The 27,787-nt window shown below is 37.7% G+C and overlaps 1 protein-coding gene across 1 annotated transcript; it reads left to right on the forward strand.

Annotated features, from left to right (window-relative positions):
• Positions 1–1,146: 1,146 nt before the first annotated feature.
• On the forward strand, positions 1,147–23,131 carry LOC149537768 (uncharacterized). The gene is made up of 3 exons (XM_089799158.1): positions 1,147–1,599; positions 19,365–20,920; positions 22,666–23,131. Exons 1-3 carry the CDS (start codon positions 1,294–1,296, stop codon positions 22,877–22,879), a joined length of 2,076 nt encoding a protein of 691 aa, XP_089655284.1. The 5' UTR covers positions 1,147–1,293; the 3' UTR covers positions 22,880–23,131.
• Positions 23,132–27,787: the final 4,656 nt, after the last annotated feature.

Genomic DNA, 27,787 nt, shown 5'->3' on the forward strand with positions numbered 1-27,787 from the left:
TGTATGCCAAGCAGTATAAACGAGAACCCATTTTCGCCTATACCCATCCCACTGCAATTAAATATACATGTAGATATATAACACGTTTCAACTATTACACATTGTGTAACCAAAGACAACTCAAACACAAAGCAAAATGAAAAACACAGAATTGAATGGCAAACGCAAAGCATGCTTACCTGAGAAGGAAGAAGCACTGTGTAATCTTTCCTCTCTGGTTTTCATGACCCCAGAATCTACTCATCTCTCTATTTGTAACTCACGCACACTGACATCCACAGAGACCAATAAAAAAAATCAACCGTGGATTCAGGGATATTGAAGATTCATAAATTTAATGATGTCACTGTTTACTCAGGAGAATGAGCGAGGGTGCAAGGACAATAAAAGATTTAAAAATAATGATGATAGAGAATTCTAGGCAAATATTCAACACTGTCAGTTCTCAGTGTAAGACCAAATGCATCGTGTCCTCATTTTATCCTAAAATGTGCTATCATATGCCAACACAACAGTTCATGATTTGTACTCAGGCCACAAAGGAAGAGATTTTGGTTAGATTTTCTGCACCCTCCCTAACACAGCCATTAAAATTGACAAGACAAAACAAAATCATGAAATTAAAGACTGCAAAATACCCATCAACGAGATGAAATTCTGCACCCTCCCTGACACAGCCATTAAAACTGACAAGACAAAACAAAATCATGAAATTAAAGACTGCAAAATACCCATCAACGAGATGAAATGTCAGCATTTCATCACAAGATGGTGGAAACCCTACTGTTTGCAGTACTCACCAATTAGAATGTGACAACAAAGCAGTTCTGAAAAATAATTTAACTTTGAAAAAAAGCAAAACATAGCAAAATAGGTCGTGGGGAAAAAATAAAGTTCTTCCATTGGTCAACATTAGTGGAAAAATAACAGCAACCCGGTTGCTTTAGTATCCTGCCGAACTAAAAAAAATAATTATATGACAATTGCTGCTAGTATTAAAATCTAATTTTAAAAAATCTTTCATTCAGTCAATCTCTTTCCCATGTCAGATTTACCGATTCTTTAGAACAAAGTTTTAATTATGATAAAGCATTTCTATTATATTACCGACAAAGAATAAAGCAGTAAACAGCCCACAAACGTTCTGTCTGATATGACCTAAGAGCACCCTACGCTTGATGATCTGCTCCCTGATTTGATTATATAGCCAATCAACTCCTGTAGATTCCAAATTTTAGTGCCACTAAAATTTATCCTAAAGTCTGCAGATTAAATCATCTGATACGAGCTTCAATGGCGACGGAATCCACGGCCCAGTTGCTCAAGAAAATCAGATCTCATTTGCTGGAGCTTGCTGGATCGAAACCCGCCACACCCTCGACAACTTCTTTCCCCACATTAGACGAAATCGTAGCGAATTCTGGAACAGGGCCTTTTCGATGCCAAAAATGCCGGGCGTCCCTGCTACGCGGCCCAAACTCTCAAATCTGTGTTGCTTGTGGAACAGAGAGAGAAGGTGTCGCTTCATCTTTCCAGATTTCATTTGCTTCTACTTTGGCGTACGAGCTGCTTATGAATTCCTTTCAGCCCCAGGATTCGGTGAGTCTTTTTGGTTTTTGTTTCCCACATAAAGTCAAGCCTTTTCGATTTTAAAATTCACCGGGAGTACTGTGAAAGACAAATTTATTTTCGATTAGGTTTTTTTATTTCCTTTTGATTTGGCAGATTCTTTCTTTTTCTTCTTGTCCAAGCGGTCGAGATCTAAGTGATAAACGTGCTGATTCTCATTGAAGATATTTTAAATTCAAATCTCTAAATTGGATTTCTAAGTAATGCTTATCGGTTTTCTGCTATTTAGTTTCAGCAAATTTTTTTGAGTTATCTAAATCTAGTGTTCTTCCGGAGCTGTGTATCATATAAAGGAACTAAATAAAAGAGGAATTTTATATTGGTTTTAAATGTAAGGAGCTAAGTATCATATAAAATAACTAACTATAATAGGAATTTCTACGTTGCTATTTTAATGTAATGTTTGTAATATAGTTCAGCTCATATGCTTCATTAAACTATATTTGTAGACTATGAGAAAATAAATTAAAAAACGATCTCCTTTCCAGGGTATCGTTGGTTGTCTTGACTGACACCGGGTCTCGTGCAGTTGCTCGTTTTTTTTAGATGTATACTGCTTATTTCTTTTTGACCTTTGGTCAGTATTAAATTCTTGTTTTCATTTTACTAATTTTTTCAGTTAAGATTTCAAAATAGAAATGAAAAGGAAGAAAAAACGAAATTTTGCCATTAAGCGGCTAATTTGGGGTTGGTTGAACTTTTAAGTCTTAAACGACAGCTGTTGCACTATTTAATGAGAAGATCTAGAGTTTTGTATTGTCCCTATTAAAAAATAAGCAGGAAACGGGTGCATGCATCCTTGGTGTTAGGGGTATGTCTTCCGCAGTTAGCCTCGTATCCTTGTCCATTGAGGTACACCAAACCAATTTTGGTGGGTGTGTTTTTATATGTAGTCTACCTATTGTCAATAGGTTGTCAAGTCTCTTGGAGTTTGGAAGTCATATTTACTCAAATTATAACACTTGTGATATTTCCTGAGGTCAAATACCTCACAAAACCCATTTTAACTCTTTATGATGTTAGATGGAGTTATAACTTGGGCCTCTACTTTGGAAATTCATAGTATCTATTATAATGGACACTTTACTTAGGTTGTTGAGCAGTATTTTACCCAGTTTCGACAGACGTTCCCAGGTGCTTAGATGCAGTATAGTACCCAAATTCGACACTTATCACCTTTCCTTGAGCTTGAATCCAGTATATTACCCATCTGTAATTCTTTATCATCTCTCTTGGGATTTGAACTTGGGCCCTATACTTTGGAAGTGCATTAGTATCAGCATTTATTATGTGTCTTGAGTTTGAACTTGGGCCTATGCTTTGAAAGCTCAACAGTGAATCACTTTCCTCAGTGTTTAGATGCAGCATTATACTTAAATTTAACGCTTGTCATGATTTCTGGAGTGTCAATTTGGTATTTAACTCTTTTCTAATACTTTGTCATCTCTCATTGGATTTGAACTTGGGCCTAGCCTATGCTTTGGAAGCATTAATATCGATATTTATCAAGTCTTTTGTTGAACTTGGTCCTCTGCTTTGATAGCTCATTTACTTCAACCACTTGGACTCATCTCATTGAACCTTTTTTGTTTGGATAATGTCATTTATTATTAGCTATACTGTCTAAGGTTTGAATCCCATGTCTGATACATATCTCATGTGTTGATTGCAAGGTTGCATGGGTACTGGTACCCACACCCCTGGTACTCGTACCCACGTACCCAAGTACCGGGTACACGTATCCCACGTACCGGGTACTCGGTGGAGAGCATCATAGCTAAGGACCTTGATTAAGATTCTGATTTTTTTTTTTGGTTTTTTGTTTTTGTATTAGCTTGTTGTTTATCAAACTTAATTCAATACCAAATCAGTTTGAAACTTTGATACTCATTAACAATAAACTTTATCACTGTTCAAGTCAAAAGTTTATCATTTGCAATATGTCATTGTCATACGGTTTAGGATCTTCTTGTTCATGTTTAAAGTCTGCCTTCTTTGTTATGCATCTAAGCATTTATCATGTGTTATTATTTCAAACATATAGCAAATCTGAAACTGAAAACAGTACATTACATTTGCAAACTTTATCACTGTTCTTGTTTTGAAAAACCATTGTCATGACTCATAAAATCAGATTTTTTATAAATATAAAAGTGTAATTTTTAAATAAGTTTGACATACCCAAGTACCTCCGTCCCCTATTATGAAAAATACTTTAAACATTCAGCAATAGTATATATATATATATATATATTTGACTTATGGCTTATATTTTCAAATTTCTTGTTTTGAATGCTCAATATCATGACTCATGACAGATATTTTGATTTTTATAATTTCTATAAAATATAAATTAATATGGAAAAAATTAGGCTTACACACGTACCCCTGTCCCCTATTTTGAAAAATATGCGTACCTGTACCTGCTCCCGTACCCGTTCCCGTTCCCGTACCCACGTACCCATGCAACCTTGGTTGATTGGCTTTTATGAAAACAAGTTTCATATAGAATGCCAACTTTTGGATTTAAATCAGGAAAACATGTCCTAGCACTAGCAACTCCTATATGTGCTTCAAAATGCCAATAGGAACTAGTTTTGATTCACTTTATTGATTTTCGTAAGCTGCATGCTAGCACCTTCTTTTTATTTCTCATTTATCAAACTGGAGGGGACATTGATCAAGCATAAATTTATGAACTATTTGCTCCAACTATATTATGGTAAAAATTCCTATAAAAAAGCTGTAAAGTATACTGTGCACAAAAAACCCAAGATTTGAAGTAAAGAAGCTTGAGGATATGGGCTGCACCAAATACCATTATCAATTTTTATCTTTGATTGAATAATGTGGGTTTTGCAGGGGCCTATGACCAAGAATAAGCAGAAAATAACATAGGTTTTGTGATAATAAAATCCTTCTCTACAAAGAGCATATCATATCCCAAAAAAGGTAGGATTACTCAGTTGGACACAGCCGACATGAAAATGAAAATTACCAATTAAAAAATTTGCAAACTAATAGTCCAGCATTCGCCAATCTCCTTCTTCATCCTCCATTGTCACTTGGATTTCAGGCACCAGAAATACCTGCTGGGAAGTCCTTCTGACACCAGATGGGAACAACAATGGCATGAGTAAATGGCTGGAGATTTCAAGCACCACTCTTTAGGATATTATGGAGATTTTATCTATAAAGTGCTAAATCTGGCAAATTGAACCATATCAGCCTGCTGTTTGGCAGCAGTAAAGGAAAAATCTAAACATTAAAGCTTCTCCACTGGCTTTTTTCACATAGGCATTGGCCCACTTGCTTCTGATTCTCCCTCACCTGATCTGTACTCTCCACTATGAGAAATTTTTCCTTGGATGAATACCATTGGCAGTTCTCCTTAAATTGTACTTTTTGTACTCTTATCTGCTACTTCAATGAAATTCTCCAAAATGAAGGTTCCAATTCTTTGATTTCCATTATAGAGGCATTCTGGCCTAAAATGTCTGTAACCAAATTCATTGTCTTTGAATCCTGTGTACAAAATGAGTATTTCATCCTTCTGCCTGAGATGGCCCTACTGCAGGGGAAATCCACAGTAAAAGATATAAAAGAGATCCAAGAATAAAGTTAGCACTTGTGCAAACATCTGTGCCAGCCAAATAAATCTAAATGGAAGGGCTATAATCAGATAGAATGCTATAATCTTCTACAGGAGTCCTAGATAGGGCTGTGTGCCACTACCCACTCACTGGTACTTTGAAATGGAAAGAAAGGTGGCAATCTCTTCTGTTACTAACTATAAGTAACTGGCATGTGTAAAATAAAAAATCTTCGGGTGGTGAGCAGAAGACAGTACATGAAGCACCTCCAAATTCAAAGAAGTCTCTATGTCTCTGATGTTGATGTTTAACACTGTAATATTGGTGAAAGAGGTTCATTAGTCTAAACATGTAAACTAAGAATCAAACCGATTCACATCAACATACCAGAATAACTCCATTAGCCCAACTTCAGACCTATTGGAAAGACCTTGCTCAATGTGTTGAATTGAATTATTCTTTGTTTGTGTTTTGAATCCTTGATACAATTGGATAAGATAGAATGAGGAAACACAAGAACTAGGTATACAGATGTAAATTTGACAATAATCAACATAAATAGTAAGTTAAAGGATAGATATGCAAATTATGAGAACAAATCTTGAAATAGAAATCAGAAAAGAACCTGCCATTGAGATCTGGGCCTGAAGGTGTGGGACTATATGGCTGGATGACCTAGTGCTGAAGTCATCTAATGTAGATATCATAAACGGATAAGGATGTCGCACATATCTCCCTAACACTTTGTTGGAAAATTGTCAAACTACGTGGCTCAGCCACAACATATAGTGTTTTCTGTTCCATCAAAGTCTTGAACTCGTTGACTTTACACTTTTTGAATCTACGCTCTACTAGATCTGAATTCCTGCACACAAGGAGAGAGTAAATGGTGTGTATAGGAGCTTGCCTAAGTCAAGCCCTGAGTAGGAATTAACCTCCTCTACAATGATGATGTATAAAAGAGAGCTTACCCCTAGAGGGTGGAGGCTAAATCTGAAGCAAAATGCTGATTTGACAATGCTATACCTTTGCTAGGAATTCTCCTTGCCCTGAATTCTTCATAAAAGGTTGATGTTGCTAGGAGGGAGCTCACACATGTCTTCCCTTAAAACACATAAACTTGATCATGGATGCCATGTTGAATGCTTGACCTCTTGTTGCCTTGAAAATGGCTAAATGCTTGCCTAATTGCTTGAAATCGTAAGGTGTGATTGTTCAAATGAGGCATTGAGGCTTGTTTTTATACATAGTCTCAGGAAACATGCTGAAATTTTTGAAGAAGGCTGACATTTTGAGCATTTTCCTGCTCAACACTTTCCAATTGCTTGAAATCGTAAGGTGTGATTGTTCAAATGAGGCAGTGAGGCTTGCTTTTATACATAGTCTCAGGAAACATGCTGAAATTTTTGAAGAAGGCTGACATTTTGAGCATTTTCCTGCTCAACACTTTCCAATTGTTCAAGGGTTCAAACTTGGGTCCCTTTTGGTTGGACTATGGTGCTAGGCATAGGGCTGGAACAAGGTCAGAAAGCAAGGTGCTGAACTTCCAAGATAAGGCACTATTTTGAGCAGAGTCAATTAGTTTTAGGAACGTTTTAGAATCAGCATAGTGAGCCCCAAATGAGTTTGAAATTATATGGAGATACAATTTACAACACTACAATTACCATTTGAAACAACAAATTTCGTATCATTATTCTCTAGATTTGAGAAAAAATGCATATATGCAAAACTCAGATTTAATGACTCAGATCATAATTAACTCGGGAAAAATCTTTGATGTCCCCTAATTTGCCCTGAAATCACAATTGCAATAAATCAGGGTCAGCATTACATCTCACCAATTAGTTATCTTTATAATAATGTGCCCCAGGAGGGAACCTTGCAATCTTTAAGCAGCATACACAAATTTACACCTATATATATGTGTGTGTTCCATTAGGGCTAGATAAACCACATCATTTTCATAGATTATAATAACAGCACACAAACATATTAGGGTTTGGAGTAAGAGAAATGATGGTTCTGCTCGAAACCATTTCCACATCAAGTCCTAGAGGGATGTTTACTACATTCCTCTTACTTGACGGCTTGCACTTGCTTTCCCCATCTTGTGGAGTTGGGCTGAGGTTGTAAGTGGATTTCTTGGCCCTTCTATTAAGTGTCCTCTGGTCCTACGAGTCATTATGGTCAACTTTAGGATGGTCTACTTACTTAGCCCTTTCAAACCCCTTTTGTACTAAAACCATTAACATGATTAATTACTTCTACAGAGCAATATTTGTGGGTATCATCCCCACTGTGGATTTTCCTTTTACTGGATTTCCACGCAGAAATCATGGTGTTATGAGTTATTGGATGTTTACTTTGCGGCTTTGTAGTTTATTTCTTATTGCTATTATCTCTTGGTTGTGCAATCAGCGTAATGTGTTTGAAAAGTTCAGAACACTGATTCACTCCCCTTCTCAGTGTTCCTCAATCCTAACAATTGGTATCAGAGCTTTGTGCCTCAGAGAAAGTCTGATTGCTTTAGGAAGGTCCTAATGGGTGAACTAGGCAGAAGTGTTCAGAAACAACTCTTGATTGCTCTTGAGGATATTGAAAAGTCAAATACAGAGAACATGGAGTTGAAGGAAAAGCTTAAGGAAGCCAATGGATTTATTCAAACTCTCAAAGATCAGCTGAACAAATCCAGATCCAAGAGAAAGGAACTTCTTGATCAAATACAAATGAAAGGAAGTACTGATGATTTACCTAATGAAAAATTTGATTAGTATGAGCAACTGGTGAAGGAAAGAGACAATTCAAAGCATGAAATGAAGATCATGGTCCTAAGAATGTCCAAGGAAATTGAAGATAGAAAAAAGATTTAAGAAAATCATGAAAGATCGATGAAGGAGAAATCTGATGAATGCTAGAAGTTGAACTTTCAGATTAGTCAGATGCAACTTGATCTTGATGAGACCAAGCATAATGAGCTGGAACTTGAAAGAGTAAATGAGATGATAAGGAGCGAGCTTATTGCAGCTAATGAATTCAAAGAAAGATTTAAAACCAGTTCAGTAAAGCTTGATGAGCAATTGGAAAGACAAAGACTAGTTAGAGATACACATGGATTAGGCTATGAAAAGGGTGTTCTAAATCTGCTGAGGGGAACGGAAATCAGACTGAGAAACTCAAGGAGACCCCTATAATGCATTCCACAGGACAATGATTTAGTGGAAGATGTTTCACTTGCAGCAAAGTTGGTCACGGGGAAAACCAATGCGGAAACAATACCAGAACACCACCGTTTACTGGCTATTGTTTTACATTTTATCAATATAGGCATAAATCAAATGAAAAAAAAAAAAATCTATGAACAAGGAGAAGACTCTTTGTTTCAAATGCAACAATTTTGGTCACATAGCAAAGTAATGCAAATTGAAGATTAATTTAGTCAATCAGAAGTAGGGCAATCCAAATTTTATAGGTTACAAATGAAATAAATTTGGTCATATAGCTAGAAACTGTACTTTTAACAATTCTAGAACAAGAAAGAATGGATCAATCGAGAAGAATGACGCAAGAAATGACGGTAAAGGAAAAATAATTAATGTTAATGTAGTTAGGAAGGAAATGAATAAGACACGGGTAAGGAAAGATCAAATTGATGCTACAGATCAAATCACACCAGCCATGGTACTACTGGCAAAGTTTTCTGTCCTGACGAGTTTTTACGACTTTTACTGGTACCAATTCTCTGAATTTTTGTAAAAACTGGTCAAGCACTTATTGAATTTTTGTTAAAAACTCTGTCGTATTTTTATAACAGCACTTTAAGGCAAAAAACAACCCAAATTAATTTCATTTCTCATTTCTTCACTTTTATTTTGCTCTGAGGGGAAAATAATCTTCTAAACACTTCTATACTATACACTTGCAAACTGATTTCTATCGATTTGAAGCATGTAAGTCAGATTTGTGGTGGTTTTTGAAGAGGATTACGTCTATGATTTGGATAGGCAGGCTATGGAGGAGGGTGGTGGACTTAGTTTCACAGTGGATAACATTGAGTTGAATTGTAGTCATTGCTAGTGCTAGGAGAAGTCTGAGAAAGAGCTAAATCCAGGATGGAGGACGAGCCATTGACTAAGTCAGACATACTGAGCAAGGACACAAAGTCATGCCCATTACAGACTTCTAGGACTAAATTCTCTACTTCTACCTCTGGGCTCTTGCATGTGTAGGAATAGCAATAGAATTGTTTTGGAAATGAGAAGTTTGAGAGTGAATGTTTCACAATTGTATTATGGTTTGAATTTGTTCTCAATATGAGGTAACATAAGTATTTTTGGAAGTATTGATAATCTTTATAAGTCTATTTTGGGCTTAGGTTTCTGTTATTAGGCTGAGCAGCTCATCTTAGTTGGTTAAGAACAGCTTAAAGCATAGTCTGGGTTCTTCCCAGGTTTGCTTCAGGTACTGCAGTATGGATTTTGATTCATTTGGGCCCGTTGTAGAGCGAACCAGATGAAATTGGGTGTATTGCATAGGTCCCTGCTTGGATGCACAAGGGACCTGGACTGGAAATGAACTGGATCTGGATGTGGGGGGTTTTCCAGATTGAACCAGTAACTTCTTAAAAAAAAAGCCACATCTTGAAGTTCATATTGACAAAATAAGAGATCGAGGATTTTTTGTTGTTTAATTTGCCATTTTTTCTAATTTCAAATTTTTAACTTAAATAGTGTGGAGATTAAGATGATGAATCATGCCAACATGTCAATCACATGGTTGCAAAAATATGGTTTGAGCCGTAATCCTGAGTCATGCGAGCCTTTTTGTTTGCATTCCATTCAAACCCTTTAAAAGGGCATGCAAGCTAGAATATATTTTTAAGAAAACTATCCTTCAACTGGAAGCTTTCCCTACATTCATGACCATGGTTTGTAATGCAAGTTTTAAATTCTGCAAGCTTCGCCATTTGTACTTATCCTGGGTTATTAAACCTCTCTGTCATCATCAGTGTCATCTCGGAGCATCAACTTGTCAGTTTTCTGATTGTTGATGTCTCATTAAAGATCTGCAAAAGATTTCTGCTACAATATGTATCATAACTGCATTCATAAAAGCACAATTATATTTAAAGTTGTAAGATAAATTGGACTGCTTACACCCTCTAAAAATGAAAAGTAAATGGTAGTAATGGAGGAAAAACTTCTTGTATTGAGAATTTATTGATATTGAGAGGTGCTTTGTTGACTTCATTTATCAAAATAGACAAAGACATAGTAACAACCATATATTTTTTAGGAAAAACTTATAAAGTGTATATTTGCTTAAAAATGTTCAACAAGTGCAGTGTTGTTGTATTAACTAGTTTAGTCCTCAAAAGTTTGTGGAGTAGCTATTTTACAGTTTTGGCCCAATGATAATGGCTTAATTTATTTCATTGCATTCAAATTCATTCTGATGAGGTTCTAGTGATGCAATTGATCTTAAGATTTTGCTTCTGATGAGATTTTACTGGAGATTTTGATTAATATGACCAGTGTTCAAATCAGTCATGTCGATGTCAATTAGATATTATTGATCGTTGAAACTATGGAGTTCAGAAGTCATTTGTCAATGGTTTACTCTTAACTAGAAGAAGGTTGCTAGCACTATCTTTTTGAACACTATCAATGTGATTTGGTTTAGGTCAACAGAGAAGAAGTCTCCTGCATATTAAGGTTGAATGCTAAACAATATCTAAATTTTGATGAATGGTTCGCGAAGTTGCTTATGCTACCATTTTATACAACCAAGATAATTGTGGTTGGAGAGGTCATTTCATAACATAAAATATCTCTGGAATTTACAGTTCTGTCTAATTAAATGCTTGTTTGGATGCTTTAAAAGTAGAACAGATGGAATTCGTTTAAACTGAAGAGGAGAGAACATAAGCAACATATTATGATTGTTGGTCATAGTGAGATTGAAGCAGACTAGTTAGAGATTTTCATGCATATCCAGTCCTGATAGATTCAATAAAATTATTCTTAGGCAAGTGGTAGAAATTTGATAAAGCAGGAATTTCTATGATATTTTGACTAAAATATTTTCTAGTTAACGAGCTTGTTCTTTGCATTTTTTATTATTTTTTTTGATGGATAATAATAAATTTTCATTGATTCAAAAAAGTTCATTACAATTTGAAAGCCATCCTGTGGCACACCCGAACTCCCAGAAACAAAAGACCTCACAAAGGCAGATTGACAATCAGACATTAACCCATCACCCAACCTGACTGTATGCAAGAACAAAGACAACGCAAAACATAGCCCATACTAGGGAAAAATGGGCACGCATGGAACCAGGGGCTGTCCCCTACCTGAACCAACGAGTGGCTTCATCCCTTGAAAAGTTCAGGATAGCAGGCTCGATTCATACTGCCATACAATGGCAATGAACAACAGCAACAGGAGTGCCCACAAAATCACCCTTACCCTGTCCAACACTAGGGCCAGAGCTTGAACCAGGCTACTCACTAGCAGGAATCACAACAGTGCCTTGCACTCCATACTGCTTCTTCCTCCCTTGTAGCTGGCAATGTGGGAGAGGGCGTCCAGTCTCATCCCTGGGAGTTGTGGATTTGACCGGAGTCAACTTCCTGCAGCCCTTCTCAGCCACCTTCACTACTCCGTGTGAGTCCCTGATGTCCAAGAATGTTACCAAATTCTTCCACCCACTGCAAAGCTGTGCCATGTGGGTCTCCGACTTGCAAGTAGAAGTCCAGACCACGAGTGGCTGCATAACACCATCCCCTCCACCAATCCATCTCCACATGCCTTGGTTCATGCGGAGGCCAACACCCACTTTAGCCTGCGACATGATGTCCTCCATCCTGCCTACCTATTTGGGTTTGAGGCAAGCGTGGGCCACGCGCCAAACATTTTCCTGAGAAGCACTCGCCATGAGAGCCAAACCCAGAAAAAGGGAAGATATGTCCAGGTTTGTTTCTGGTCTGAGCTCTTTGTTGAGGAACTTGTCCCTGAAAATCTCTACTATTACCTCCCAGAATTTGATATCATCAAACTTGAAAATGTGTCTCATGCGGATGATTGAAACCGGGCCCTTGAAAGATGGGGCTTGGCCTGTCGTCTGGAGCGATAAATTGGCCTCCATCTTTCGGCTTCAGACAACATGCATGTTGCAACCTTTGCCTCAGTGCACAACCTGAGATAATGAACTTGAAATGCAAAGAATGAAGAGGAGGCTTGGCTTCATCCGCTTCTTAAAGGAAAGGTTATCCTTCTTGACTGAGCCGAGCGTGGGAGATGACCTCGCTAGCTCATCCATCTCTCAAAAATCTGCTCGTATTTACAAGTGTTTGAGTCATGATGATACTGCCTTTTTTGGAATTGGGACCGACCTTGCCATGCCCTGCTATTCCACTAAAAGCTCACCTCACCCCATCTTTCAGGTGATGGGAGTTGTCAATCATATGACGTTGGAATAGTTGGAAAGATCCAGGTGCAATAAGTACCTGAGATCTTCAAAAAGCTCAAATTTGTTCTCCGATGACTCGTTTGCTCCTATGTTCGATAGCTTATTTGCCAGTGAATTCGCTTCTTGAAAGGCATGAGAAACCTTGAAGTGTTCAAATTCCTCTAGATGTACTCTGATCCATCTTATTCAGATACTGTGTGTCCATGTTTCCTTCTACAATTCCATTCACCATGAGTTGGGAATCCCCTACTAGGTGAAGTTTCTGAACCCCCAGCTTTTTGGCAAGGAGAACCGACCTCACTATAGCTAGGTATACAACTTCATTGCTTGACCATGTTGGAAGGCTCTCAACCCCAATTGCCAATATTGTTCCATCTTCTTTACTACTTGCAAATCTTGCACCTGATTGCCTTGGGTTGTCATTGGAGGCATCATTGAATTTGACCTTGGTCCTACCCTTTTTAGGTGGTTGCCAAGTTGCCTTTGCCCTACCACCACGGAGAGGATCAACCCTTTTAGGCCCATTAACAGGCCTGAATTTCACAAGAGGCCAATGCTTTTGGATAGAGGAATCAAATTGGTTAAAAGGGACTTTCTGTGTGTTCAACTGAGATGCTTTGTTTGATACCAATTCTGAAACTGCTTTCTCTAATCTTTAGGCCTAATCTAGCGAAGGGCTTTCCTTTGTCCTGGAAGATCCTGTTGTTGTGCTCCTTTGATATTTTCCACACAGTTGCGGATGGCAGGATGTGCCATATGTCTAAAAATGATGCTGCTGCTTGTGAAATATACCAGGAGTACAACCAACTTTTCAGAGATTTTGGGAATGGGCCGCTCCAACCAAATATGCTCAAACCAAATCTCCATGCTTCTTGAGCAACTTCACAAGAGAGGAAAAGATGATCTAGGGTTTCCCCAGCCTTCTGGCATAGCACACATTTGAAAGGCACCGCAAAGCCCAACCTCTTGAGTCTGTCCCCAGTCAAGACTCTACCATTCTCTTCCAACCAAGTAAAGGCTCCAACCTTCAACAAGTAGGTTTTGTGCCAATAGACTTGTTGTTCCCACTCCATCGTGCTGAACTTGTCTTCCAACAGTTTGTAGCCAATCTTGACCGAATATTGATCACTCTTAGCCCCGCACCATTTGATCTCATCGGGTTCCGTTGATCCAATAACTGGTCTGTTCTTTAGGATGTCATTGAGGGTACTTCTATCTTGTTATCAGAGATTCAACGTTGACTTTGCCTTCCATCTCATGTTTTCTCCTTTGAAATAGTTCCTATATAAAAAGTCCCCAATCTTGTTACCCCACTGCGGGGTTGTGACCAACACGATGTTCCCAGGCACTCCTTCCCGGGCCAAAGATGGCTTGCTGTCCCAGGAATCTTGCCAAAAGTTTGCCATCGAACCATTTCCAACTTGCCAAGTCAGGTGATTTGTGATTAGGCTATGGCAACTAACTAGAAAGTTTCAAAATGCTGAACCTTTAGGGGAGTTTTCAATGGTTAAAATTCTTTCTCTTGAGACATCATCCAAGTACTTAGCTTGCATATTTCTGGCCCAACATTACTCTGGCGCTTGGTACATTTGTCAGACCAATTTTGCACCCATAGCTTCGTTTATTAGTTTCCAGTCGCGCAGACTGGCCTCGCCTTTGCATTTCGGCCTGCACACTTTGTCCCAGGCCAACAAAGGGACTTTGTCCTGATTTTGTGATCCGTACCACAAGAGTTTATGCATCTTCTACTGACTGCTCTTGAACACTTTGGTAGGTATCTTGAAACAAGACATGGAGTAAAGTGGTAGAGCCGATATCACCGTTTTTAGCACGAGAATCCTACATGCCAATGTGAGCCACTTGCTTTTCCATCCTGCCATCTTAGAATCATATTTGTCTATGAGGTCGTTCCAAAGATCTGCCTTATCAGCACCCGCAAAGAGTGGGACACCAAGGAATTTAGTAGGAAGACGCCCAATCTAGACACCAAACACTGACAATTTCCTTTTGAGAGTCATTTTTGGTATTGAAGAAGAATATCTCAGATTTTTGCAAGTTAACGCATTGGCTTGTGGCAATGCTATATGAGTCTAGAACCCGCTTCATGAATCTTGCTTCACACATTCTTGCGACCCCGAACAAAAAAGTGTCGTCCGCAAATTGGGAGTGTGAGGTGGGTTCTACACCCTTGGCTATCTCAATTCCCTACCACCTCCCCAACATTCGCAACTTGGAAATCATCCTATCTGAATTTCCACAAGCATAATAAGAAGGGGGAAAGGGGGTTGCCCTGGCGCAAGCCTCTCAAGGCTTTAAAAAAACCTTGTGGGTTACCGTTGACTAAAATGGATGCCTTGTAGGAAAACATGCTCCCAATTAACGTGGTCCATTGTTCTGCAAGTCCGAACTTTGCTACGACTTTGAGCAAGAAACCTTTGTCGACCCTATAATTCAGCAGCATTCTTCTGTGCTTCCCAACCTTGGTTGAGTCGATGGCTTTGCGAGCCACAATGATCCCGTTCACTATGTTGCGATTGGGTGGAAATCAGTTTGTCCAAAACTTTCCTGAGTCTATTAGCTGCCACCTTCATAATGATTTTGTACACTGTATTGCATAGTGAGATTGGCCTAACTGCTCAAAGGACACCGATTTCTTCTATTTTGGGATCAAGGCTACCAAGGTGTTGTTGAAATCCTGTAAAACGAAAGCTTTTGATCTTGACTCTTCCACAACTTTTAGGTCTTCTTTCAACACATCCCAGAACTGTTGATAGAAGAAAGCCTGGAACTCATCTAGTCCTGGAGCATTATCTCCACTCATGCCAAAGACGACAACTTTTAGTTCACTTAGAGAGACTGATTTGTTGAGCATCAGGTTATCTTCTCTCCTAACCAATTTTGGGATTACTCCTAAGAAGTCTTCTTGCGCACGAATCCATCTTGTATCATTCTTGTGCCCACAGCTCAGAGAAGAAGGCAACACCTTGGTTTATCGGATTCCCATCCTCTGACAATGTTTGGTCCCCAAGTTGAATTGACAAAATCCCATTGATGGTATGCCTAACCTTGACTGCACTGTGGAAATACTTAGTGTTTCTATCTCCTTCCCTTAACCAATTCTCCCTTAATTATTGTTTCCAATATATTTCTTCCCTCTGTAGGATTTCCCCATATCTCCCAGGAAGGTCCTTTTCTATGAGGTAGTCAACTTCATCCATGCCATCAACTAGAACCTTGTTGTTCAAAGCCTCCAAATGACTTTCCAATGTGGCCTTCTTCAGAGATGTTCCCGAAATGGAGTCTATTCTAGGCTTCAAGATTTCTCTTAATTAAGGTCAGCTTCTTAACGAATTGGTAGGAGAGGTTAACATATACCTTTGGGACAGAATTCAACCACTGGGAGACCACTTCGTAGAAGCCCTGCTGCTCCCGCAGCCACATTTTCTCCATCTTGAAATGGCACCGTAAAGGGACCCCGTCTTTTTGGATCACCAAAGATACTGGAAAATGATCTGAGCCTGAAATGCCCAGCCCTTCTGCCTCAAACACAATGGGAGAGTGTCTTAATTACCTGCTTGGAAGAATGTGTCCAATTTCTCTGCAATGTTTGAAAATCCCAACCTCCTGTTTGTCCAGGTGAAGGGGCTACCTTTGGCTTTGACTTCCCACAATCCATTTGCATTCACAAACTCCAGGAAATCTAGCTGAGTTCTGTTTGGGATTCCTGGGCCACCCCTCTTTTCTGAATGGGAGAGGGTTGCATTGAAATCTTCTGCTAAGATTACTTACTGAGGATCCAATCCCACCAAGGTCCAGGAAATATCATCCCAGACCCCCTTTTTATCCTCCGTCACACATTCACCAGAAAGCTTATAAAGCTGATAACTAAAGGATTTATTTTCGCCAATTGCCAGTAGCGTATGCATGAAATTGCCTCCACTTTGACCAATCTGGGGTTCCATGGAATTCCCAGTTCACTAGAGGGCCCCATACACATCAGAAAAGAAGCCAGACCACTTTTGTCTAACTTTAAACACTCTTGCCATGCGTTCCGAAGCCATCTTAGTTTCTTGAATGCAAATAACATCAGGGTTCGCTTGTTCAAAATCTCTTTTGATCTTTTGTCAGGGGCATTGCAGCCCCTGACATTCCAGGTTAGGAGTCATGGCTGCCCAGGAGAGACCAAGCCCTCTTGGATTGAAGCTTGGATTGCCCCCTTATGTTGCCAGCGTCCTCCAACAGCTGTTGGATTGATTTCCTGCCCCTGGATTGCTGACCCCCCAGGGGTTTGCTTTTGAAGATTTGGTTTTGGATTGTGTGATGGTTCTGACCTCTGTTATATCGACTTCTTCCTCCAATTCAAAGGGGTCGTCAAAGGATGCAAGGGCTTCCTCGGATTCACTTATAAGTTCTGCTCCGCTAATGAGATTCCTCGGTGACGTTTCATTTCTTGTGAGCCCATTTGGGTCCTCCTTGATGAGATTAGTTGGAGTCGGATCTTCCTTCCTGAAACAACTCTCTTCGCACTCTTTGTTTTTGGAGTTTTCCTAAAAATTCAATGTCCTGCTAGTTGGATCCTGCACTGGTTCCTCATCTGAAAAGGTGGATGATGCAACAATGATGCTGTTCAGGTTCGGCCTTGATCTTGGAGGGGATTTTAATGGATCCAGCATTTCTACCCTAAGGATGCTGAACATTCATCCCTAGCAGTGAAGTGCGAGTTGTCCTCATTGGAAATGGGAAGGTCGACTTGAATCCTTGGACTTGAAAGTGGATTTGGTGGATCTGACTGCTGAACCAGGGGTAGATCCCATGCTTCAGGCATCTTCCCTGTCTGGCATTCTTCTGAAACTCTAACCAGCTGATCTTCCAAAGCCTGATCCGCTATGCCTTTGCCTTTCAAGGTGACCATACAGCCAGTTTCTTGATGACCCCATTCCTTTCAGGAATCACACTTCTCCAAGATTTCTTCTACTTTCAGTTCCTGCCATGCCTTACGCTGTTCTGATTTTGATCTCTTTCAAGAGCAAGGGGTGAGGTTTCCATAAGATGCAGATCCGTGCATACATGCTGAAGTCCTCTTTTGCCATAGCTTCATCCGATTTGATGAAGGATCCGAGCTTATCACTAATCTCCTTGAAGATGTCTTCTCTGTAGTATTCATGGTGCAACTTATACAGACTGATCCATATTGGAACCTCCTCCTCAAGTGAGGCTTGCTTGGGATTGAAATTTGGTTCCTAGTCCTTGATATAGAAGCCCACTCCGTTCATCAAATAAGGTCCGTTATACAAGATCCTCGCTTTTTCCTGTTCGAAGCCTGCCGTTACTAAGAAGAAATCGTTTGGTAGGGTTTTGATACTGAAATGAGATCCCCATTCCTCATCAATCCACTTCGTCAACTTTGAGAATGCCGTCCAACCCTTGCCCACTTCATGAAGAAAACCCTCGCATGTAGCAGGCTGACTGAACCCATCCATGCCTCAGGGTCGATGTGAATGTCGATCACCTTGTTATCTGTGGTAGCTGGCATGTCTTTTGTGGTGGGAGATCTGGGTCGCCGCCTCTTTTTTTTCACTTTCTTGAATCTGCCCGAGATTCTGTTGAAGATCCTGGAAAAACCGTAGTTGTTAGGTCTTGCCACATGCTGCTTGTCCTGCGCTCTTCCTTGGCTGCCCACTTGGAATCTGCGAACCTCCGACCTCTGACTCGAGGTGGCAGCCAAGGGGTCCTGTTGTTCCTGATCTCACCTTTCCCGTGACCCGCTCTGCCTTCCCACCGACTATGCTCTGCCGTTCACTCCTGCTCCCGCGTTTTTGCTTTAATTTAATTTTTCAGTTGCTCTTAATTTTAAATAATAATTATCAATTTTTGTTGTTAGCAGAAGAAGCTAATGTTTACTGGAATTTAATCTTGCAAGACTAAGGTGAATAAAAACATTTTTCAGAACTTGTTTTGATGTATGACAGAATATTTTTTGTAGTCTGCTTGTGATTATGAGAACACACTAAATGCAGAGATAAAAGTATTTTAAGCTATACAATTGGCATCTTAACTGATATGGGTACTTAAGAAATATTGGAACTCCTGATTGTTGGGCAGGAGATACATTTTGGAGAGATTGATGCATTTCAAAATGCATATGCAACTTGGATGAGCCATAGATAAACTCCTCACTCCATACCTAAAAGTCTCTTAAGACATATTTCGACTACACCAGGATACACTGTAGTCTTTGAAACACAGTGAACTGTTTCATTACTCTCTAATAATATTTCTGTGATACATAATTGTAAATTGCTCTTTTATTTGAAATTCACTATCATTTGAATTTAAAAATTGTACATTTTAGCTGTCAATCCCAAAGATGGTTAAGGAAAGCTCAGTTCGAGGTCTTGTTAATTTTTTTGTATTTATGTGCATAAACAAAGATATTGGATTCTGAAGCAGTTGCACTTTAGGGCAATGCTTGTGCAACATTTAATTAATTTAGGATCTGATTCTTCTTGCAAGTGAGATGTATGAATGGGAGATAAGGGTCGATGTAGTGAATTTAGTGAGAAATATGTAATGGTTAGCAATATACCTCAGGTATAACTGTATTTTTTCAACAGGATAAATGTTAGCTGAGCATATTTTCGGATCAAAGTAATTTCGTAAAGTTGGCAGGAGGTGGCTACTGCAAAGGGTAATCAACATACTGAAGCAGAAAACTTGCAAACTCAGCAGACAGAAACATTGGATGGACTTATTGCATGTGATATATTGAATTTGGTATTGAAATGGCCCGGGGATGAGACAAAACCCAAGGAGCAGGCAAGTGTGTTACAAACTGCAAATGCTAGTGCCACTCGTGGAATGGACTTTGATTTAGAAGATTTCTTTGTTCAATCAAAATCACATAATGTTGCTGGTCTCCCCAAAGAAGTTTCCACATCAACACATCACATAGAAGATGTGAAGTGGCATGCTCCTGCTGATTCCATGCCACAGGTAAGTTTGAGTGAGATAAACATTGATCTTTTCGATGCACAGCAAGGGAGGCGGACTCCCACACATTTTGAAAGTACTAATTCAACTCTTGACAATTCTGAATCAAAGAATCAAAATGTTTTTGCATCAACCGATCTCATAGAAGATGTAAAGTGCTATGCATCTGCTGATTCCATGCCACAAGTAAATTTGAGTGAGAGTAACATGGACCTTTTCAGCACACAGCCAGGGTGGCAGTCTCAGACACACATTAAAGATGATGATATCTTTGGTGATTTGAAGAGTGCCAATTCAACAAACTATAAATCTGAATCAAAGAATCAAGTTTTTACATCAACACATAACATAGAAGAATATCACGCTCCTGCTGATCCATTGCCACAAATAAATTTGGGTGAAACTAACATAGACATTTTTGGCTCACAGACAAGGAGGCAGCAAACACATACTGGGTATGAAGATCCATTTGGTAATTTTAGAAGTACAAATTCAATACTTGACAATTCTGGATTAGAGGATGAAGTTGTCACATCAGCACATCACATAGGAGATGTGAAGTGGCATCCTCTAGTTGATTCCATGCCACGAGTAAGTTTGAATGAGAGTAGCGTAAATGTTTTCAGTTTGGATCCAGGGAAGCAGCAGACTGAAACCCATACTAGAGATGATGATACCTTTGGTGATTTTGAAAGTGCCGATTCAACGCATGGTAATTTTGAATCAAAGAATCTAGATGTTTCTGCAGTTTCGTTCAATGATTATCCTTTCAATTTAATGGAAGAAACAAAGGCATTGGACTGGAACAGAACCAGCCATTCTGCTTTTCATGGCCAAGATTTATTTGTAAACCCAGGGAATAATATGGAACATGTCACACCCATGCAAGGTAACTGGTTTCAAGATGATCCTTGGTCAGCCATTATAACTGAGGAAAAAATTATAGAGAGTTCAAATAATCTGAAGGAAAGTGCTGATTTACAGCCAGACTGGCCAGAAACAAATATTTTGGCAGACACTCAAGATCCATTTGCTGGTTACATTTGGGAGCAGCGTGATACTTCACATTTTAATGAATCAGCTACAGAAAACAGTAGAAATTATACATCAGGTGAAAATGGAGGAGCGGAACATAATGTCCTTTTCACAACAGATCTAGCCTCCCAGGCTTTGGAGTTAGACAAGGAAACTACAAGTATAAATGGCATCTTAACTGAAATCAATAGATTCAACAGGTGCACCACTATTCTTGAATTTTCTGTTGTTCTTGTCATTCTGCATATTTACTTTGCTTGCAGAGCTCTTATCTTGCTTGCATTTTCATAAGATGTATATTTTGCTTTTAATCATCACCACTGCAGTCAGATTGCTTGTATTTTCATATGATGTAGTCATACATCTAAGATGCTTTGAGAAGATCACTGTATGTGTTCTGTAGTGGCTGTTTGAACCGTAATCTTGTTATCCAACTTAAAATTTTCATAACATTCTTTGACTAACAATGGTGCACACATGAAACTATTTTGTAGTTTGGTAGAACTTAGATATCAGATGTATTATTACAATGTAAGACAGGAGACCACCCAAACTTTGTTTGTTCTCTAGAATCTACGAATGAGGAGAGATTTTCATATGGTCATGCTTTCTCTATTGATTGTTCAGATTATCCAGCTACATAGCTTTAAAACAAGCTTGGAGATGTGAGTCCGCTGTGAAAATAGGAGAAATATGAATTAGTGCTGAGAGGAAATTTATAAAATAGTTCGTGGGCACCATTTGAGCATTTATTGACTTGGCATTCATTGGGTGGTGTTTTGATATTCTTGGAAATTTTATGTTCTCATTTAACTAGATGTATTTGGTCAGTCAATCCTTATAATCTGTTAGGTCTCTTATTTGAGGCATTTTTCTATTCCTGCTGATGCTTATAATAGCAGGGCCATAATTTTGATAAAATGTAGATATAAATATCCTCTGAAATAATATTATTCCCAAATTCATCTGAGCAGTAACTTAAAAGAAATAGTTTCCTTTGTAGACTGAATAACCTTTGCATCTGATGACTATCAGAAGTCTGCTTTTGTTATCAATGTATTCTGCAATAGCTGCAAGTTTTCCATAGGGATGCGGGTAAAATTGGTCTGCTATGAAATTTAAAAAGTTAGACTTAAGGAATGAAACCGATTTGATGGGAGCCAGATATGTGCAATGTCTGGATGGTCTATGACTCTATACCAACAAGGCACTGCAACATATACTCAAAACCAAAGTACAATAAAAAACTCAGCAAGTTGCATGACAACTTCTGAGCGTAAATGCCTCGGAATGTACTTGCCCAATTTCCATTTGTGTCTTTGAACAAATTTTCAACATTTTTCCTTGTTATGCAATAATTAAATTAGTTTTTATGCTTTTTAATACTTTAGCATTTTGCATGATAATCAAGATTATTTTATGGAATTTTTTATTTTTCTAATGAGCTCCAAGTCTATGTTAAAATGCTGGCATGCCAAGTTGAGGTTCTTTAACTATTTTTAATCGTAATTCAGGAACTATATGATATTTAATGATTTCTCCCTTCGAGAGATCCTTGTAGCCTTTTAACAAATTTAGTTTCTGGATTTGACCATGTATGATTTATTTTGCATTAACATTTCAGATCACACTGTGATTCATCATCAGGATACTAGAGAGCTAGATGAGAAAAATGTTTAGTTGCAGTGATCCATTATCAGGATAATAAAGAGCTGGAGGAGAAAATGATTAATTTTGTGTTGGTCTGCAACTATCTGCCTATTTTTCTCCTCTTGTTATGTTGATGGATAACATTGATTAAAAATCTATCTTACACAGTTGAATCCAGAAACTAAATTTGTTAAAAGAAAAATATAGGTGTTTTTCTTCATGTATGGCTTGCCAAAACATTTTAGATTCCAAGAGCATTGGTTGTTTACAGAAACACTTTTTATGTAATCTGCAGGGTAGAGTCAAGGGAAGCTAATCATCAAGCCAAACCCATCTCCAATTCTCTTGAGATGGAGGGCATATTGGTCGCTATGCCTAAAGGATCTTCAAATGATGACTGGGGACATCTTATAAAATCCTTGCTTTCTGAAATGCACGATCTTTCATTCATGCTTGCAGATCATCTTGTGATACCTGATAGAGATGGGAAGCATTCATTATGTCTGTGATTGTTCTATTGTAAATTACATTGTAATTTCTTTTCTTTTGTATTGTTTAAATTTTAAACTTATGCATTGCATTTAGGAACTGATATGGCATTTGAATTGATATGTATTGTGGGGCTGTAGTCTTGAGTAGTTGTTCCTATCATACGGGTTAGCTCTAACAGAGTTGGGTTTGATTTGTGTGTACGTTAAATAGGTTCATTGGATTGCTGTATGATTCACATGGTGATCTCAATAAATATTTTTTTAAAGAAATTTCAGTACATTTTTCTTTGTAAGAAAATAATTAGTTTTAAATGCGTAAAGTTCAGCTCTGTTCACCAACGTAATATGATAAATTTTGACTGGTAAGACGATCTTAGATCTAAGAAAAAATGATAAGTATTAGTATGAAACCTCTTTTGCCATCAAATGCATTTATTTATTCTCAGTGGAGCCCATGAACTAGACAAGGATGAATGTAATTGGTCACTCTGTAGTATTGGCTGTTGAAGCACATGAACACATCCATATTTATAACATTTGGGTGTAGATATCACAAATCAAATCTAATATTATGACTAATCATCACATTATAGGCGTATTTGACATATAGAGACATGACTATGCCTTTATGGCCCTCTTGGAGAACAGATTTGTCACTACTATCGTCTTCAAGTTGACCTTGTCCACTCAAGAAGCAGTGGCAACTGCACTTACAGTTGGATAGATTGGAGATCGATCACTATCAAACTGCACCTTCTGCATTTGAGAGGGGCACACCCCTCATATGATTGGGGTATTTGTATTTCTGTGCACTTTCACCAGAAAGTACAGAAAGGAGACAAAATAACACTAAAGGAGATAATAGTATAAATCTCAACTGTAGAAATACAAATACCAACAGAGATTCACAAATTAATATTGATGCAATTATGACAAAATAAGAATAAATAACCTTGTCATACTAAAAGATAAGCTATTATATTACATCCATATCAAGATATCAGGAAATAAATGCATTTTGCCAAACCATTTACATATATGAGAGACTGTTGGACTCCATCAATACATAAAGAAATCACCAATTTGACACATGAAAAACAGTAATAACAATTCATGAATGCATCTAAGACATACAACGAAATGCATTCTTAATTATCCCTTTTAAAATAAAGGAGTTAAAAAAACTCTGTTGTACAAAATGAAAAATGAAAAATCTGTTTTGAAATTTCTCCACAATATCCCCATTGTAGAAAAGGTTCTCTACTGCCACCCCCCCCAATGCCAATGTCTTGTACTTATAGGAGGCTTTAGAAGATATCCACTTAGTAACTCCAAAATGAAAAATCTGTTTTGAAATTTCTCCACAATATCCCCATTGCAGAAAAGGTTCTCTACTGCCACCCCCCCCCCCCCCCCCCCCCCCCCCCCCCACAATGTCAATGTCTTGTACTTATAGGAGGCTTTAGAAGATATCCACTTAGTAACTCCTCTTTTGGGTTAGTGACTAATTAAGTTAGATTTTGGTAGCTGATGTATTTTCCAACCAACTCTAAACTTTTTCAAAATGAAATCCAAAACCTCAAAAATTTTGCTCCCCTCGCCTTTTTCTTTTTCCAATGCCAATGTCTTGTAATTATAGGTTGTAGAAAAAAACCACCTAGTGATCCACTTTTCGGGTTAGTAACCAAGTTTAAGTGGGTAGTTATCGATGTATTTTCCAACCAACTTTATCAAAATGAAACCCAATGTCTTAACTATAATAGGAGGAAGAGTTAAGATCTTAACTAAAGCCCAAACCACCACCTTTTTGGTTACAAAGGGTGACACAGTCATTTTTACAAAAAGACAATTTAAGAAAGTGAATAATTGAACTAGTAGGGATGGTGCTGATTTTTTGTCCAATCTAAGAATCATTTAAGCACTGTCTACGTGAAATGTGGGCCTCAAATTCTTACACACACTTCAACATGGTCATTACTTGCGAGATCATCTTGAAATAAACATTGTATTGTTTATCCAAAAAGTCTAACAGAGTGATCCATTGCCTTTTAACTAGAAGGATTATGCCTTTACCCTCAGAACAAGAAACAGGCAACCAAACCTTTAGAACAAAAGATTTATGTAGCTAAATGAAAGTGCAATTAATCTTGATGAGAGATGCAATTGTTAATCTAAGAAATGAAGAAGCATAGTATGCTAAAGTGCAATTAATTTAGATGAGAGATGCAATTGTTAATCTAAGAAATGAAGAAGCATAGTATGCTAAAGTGCAATTAATTTAGATGAGAGATGCAATTGTTAATCTAAGAAATGAAGAAGCATAGTATGCTAAATGGATGCATATTTAAACTCTAAATAATTTTACAATGAAAGAAATTAAGCTATGCAAATGTGAGCAAAGTGAGTAAGAATTTCAGCATTAGTTCGACGCAAATTTCAAAATTCATTCTCTGTAATGAGGAATGAAGAGCTTTTTTTATAGAACTCAAGAGGTGATTGCCGGTCAAGATTAATCAAAATTGACGGTCAAGATTGAAAAGGAGAGCTAGTCAGAAAGGAAACTTCCTCACGAAAAGGGAGTTAACTGGTTGCCTTTGAGTGATAAAAAGAATTAACTGATTCCTTTTTGAGTGATAAAATGAGTTAACTGGTTCTTTTTTGAGTGATAAAAGGAGTTGATTGACTGCCTTTTGAGTGATAAAAGGAGTTGACTACCTGCCTTTTGAGTGATAAAAGGAGCTGACTGATTGCCTTTTGAGTGATAAAAGGAGTTAATCCCTTTTTGAGAATATTTAAATTAATAAAATAGAACATGTCTTCATAAATGAATAACTTTAATTAATTGAATAATTAAATTCAATAATTAAAAAGCGAAGCTATCTTATTAAATCAAATGTATTTAATTCCTTTGTACATTAGCTAAAGAGGTAATTTTAATTTAATTAAAGTAGAATACTTATAATTAAATTAAATTAAATCAATAGATTTATGTAGCTAATTTGAGTCGATACTTATGAATTAAATAAATAATGCGATTAATGCAGATTAGAGTTTTTTGCATTTGACACTTAGGTCAAGTAACGATTATCAGAATTAGAATTGCCTAGTAAAATAGGACTTGGGAATAATTGAATAAACCAAAGTTGGTTAATATGACAATGTGCCAATTTTGGGGTAGTACATTTCCCCCTCTTTGAATGAATGTGTAAGCAACATGTTTGATTCAAAGAAATCAAAAGTATAGATCAAGAAATGAGATTGGTTCTGAAATTGATGATACAGAGACCAATTGATTAGGTTTTAAAGGTTATCTCCATAACGAAACTTAACATTAAGGGATCTAGATAGAATGCCTAGATATCAAGATTGATAGTATAAAGACTGTCAAATTTTATAGAATTATTCTTAGAACGAGACTCAACTCTCAGGAATCGGAGTTTAGACTGTTCCGATACCTGTCCATTAAAAGATTACAAGATTAAAGATGATTTATAGAATTATCCCCAGAATGAGGCTTAATCTTTAGAAAAAGTTAGGATTATCTCTAGATCGAAGTTTAATCCTTAGCAAGAATTTGGAATTATCTCCAGAACAAAGCTTAATCCCCTAGAGTTCAGATAGAACACCTGAATACTGGTCCATAAAAGATAGTAAGATCCAATCATGAGTCATAGAATCATCTTCAGAAAGAGGCTTGATCCTCAAGAGTCGGGGTTTAGATTGTCCCAATACTTGTCTATCAAACTCTGACTAGAAATGTTATGTGATCAACTGATCAAAAAATGAGATAGATAACATAGACGCTAGATAGAAGGGAGCAAGATGCCTCGAGTGATGAGGACATAAGATTCAGATTGAGTTGAAATTTAGATTCAATGATGTAATCATCCTGCCCCCTCGGGAGAGAAATCAAAAGATGACATACCAGAAATGTGATGTAGCGCAATATGTTAAAAGATACTGAAGAAATTTGAGGTTCAGAAGAACATAAAAGAGATCATAATGATTAGAAGAAAGATAGAAGAGATCAAAACAATATGAAGAAATATAGAAGAGATCAGAGTGATTTGAAGGAATATAGAAGAGATTAGAATGATCAAAAGAAATATAGAAGAGATCAGAATGATCAAAAGGAATATTGAAGCCAATTTGAAGTGATTTTGAGGTCTAAAAGACCAAATTTGACCAAAGTTTGACTAGAGTTGACATTTTTCTAAATTTTATTGAAAAATTTGAAGAAAATGTGATTTGAAAAGATTCCAAGATTCACAAAGTATCAGAAAAATTGACTACACAAGCGTTCGTTCACGTTGGTCCCAAAATTTTAAAATACAATTTTAAGCTGTTTAAGTGTGTTAGATTTCAAATTCGATCTTGAAAATGGATTCAGAGTAGTCAAATTAGCCAAGAGGGTGATTAATCGATCATTTGTGCAGTCGTGAAGAAACATGATACTTTGAAAAAGTCAAAAATTCCTCATCATGAAGGAAGTAACTAAATCTACAATTGAACCTTTTGTCTATACAATGCAATCCTATGCTAGATGCATTCTTAAACTAGATGCAACCCTAGGTCCGGTTACCAAGCTTCAATAATTATCATTACTGAGTATATAGTGAATCCTAGACGTCATACAATACCCACTGACATTGCAATCATAGGAATATGAATAGGACATTTGTTCTAGTTTTGTTGGGATTAAATGTAAGCATTCGAGGGACAAGAAGCCAAAATGACTAGCACATTTGTCCCTTTTAATGTAGCCAGTTAACATAAGCATTAAAGCATAAATGCTAGGATGACCAGAATGTTTCTTGCGTGTAGACACACCAGACACACGAGAGATCCTTCTTATGCTAAGTAATTAGTAAGTTTTCTGTCCGCAATAACCCTTGTGTCCGTAACTTGAGACAGAAGTTGCCATAT

This window comes from Cupressus sempervirens, chromosome 9 (genome assembly GCF_028749045.1).
Source record: "Cupressus sempervirens isolate cs-2001-9-10 chromosome 9, ASM2874904v1, whole genome shotgun sequence".
Lineage (NCBI taxonomy): Eukaryota > Viridiplantae > Streptophyta > Pinopsida > Cupressales > Cupressaceae > Cupressus > Cupressus sempervirens.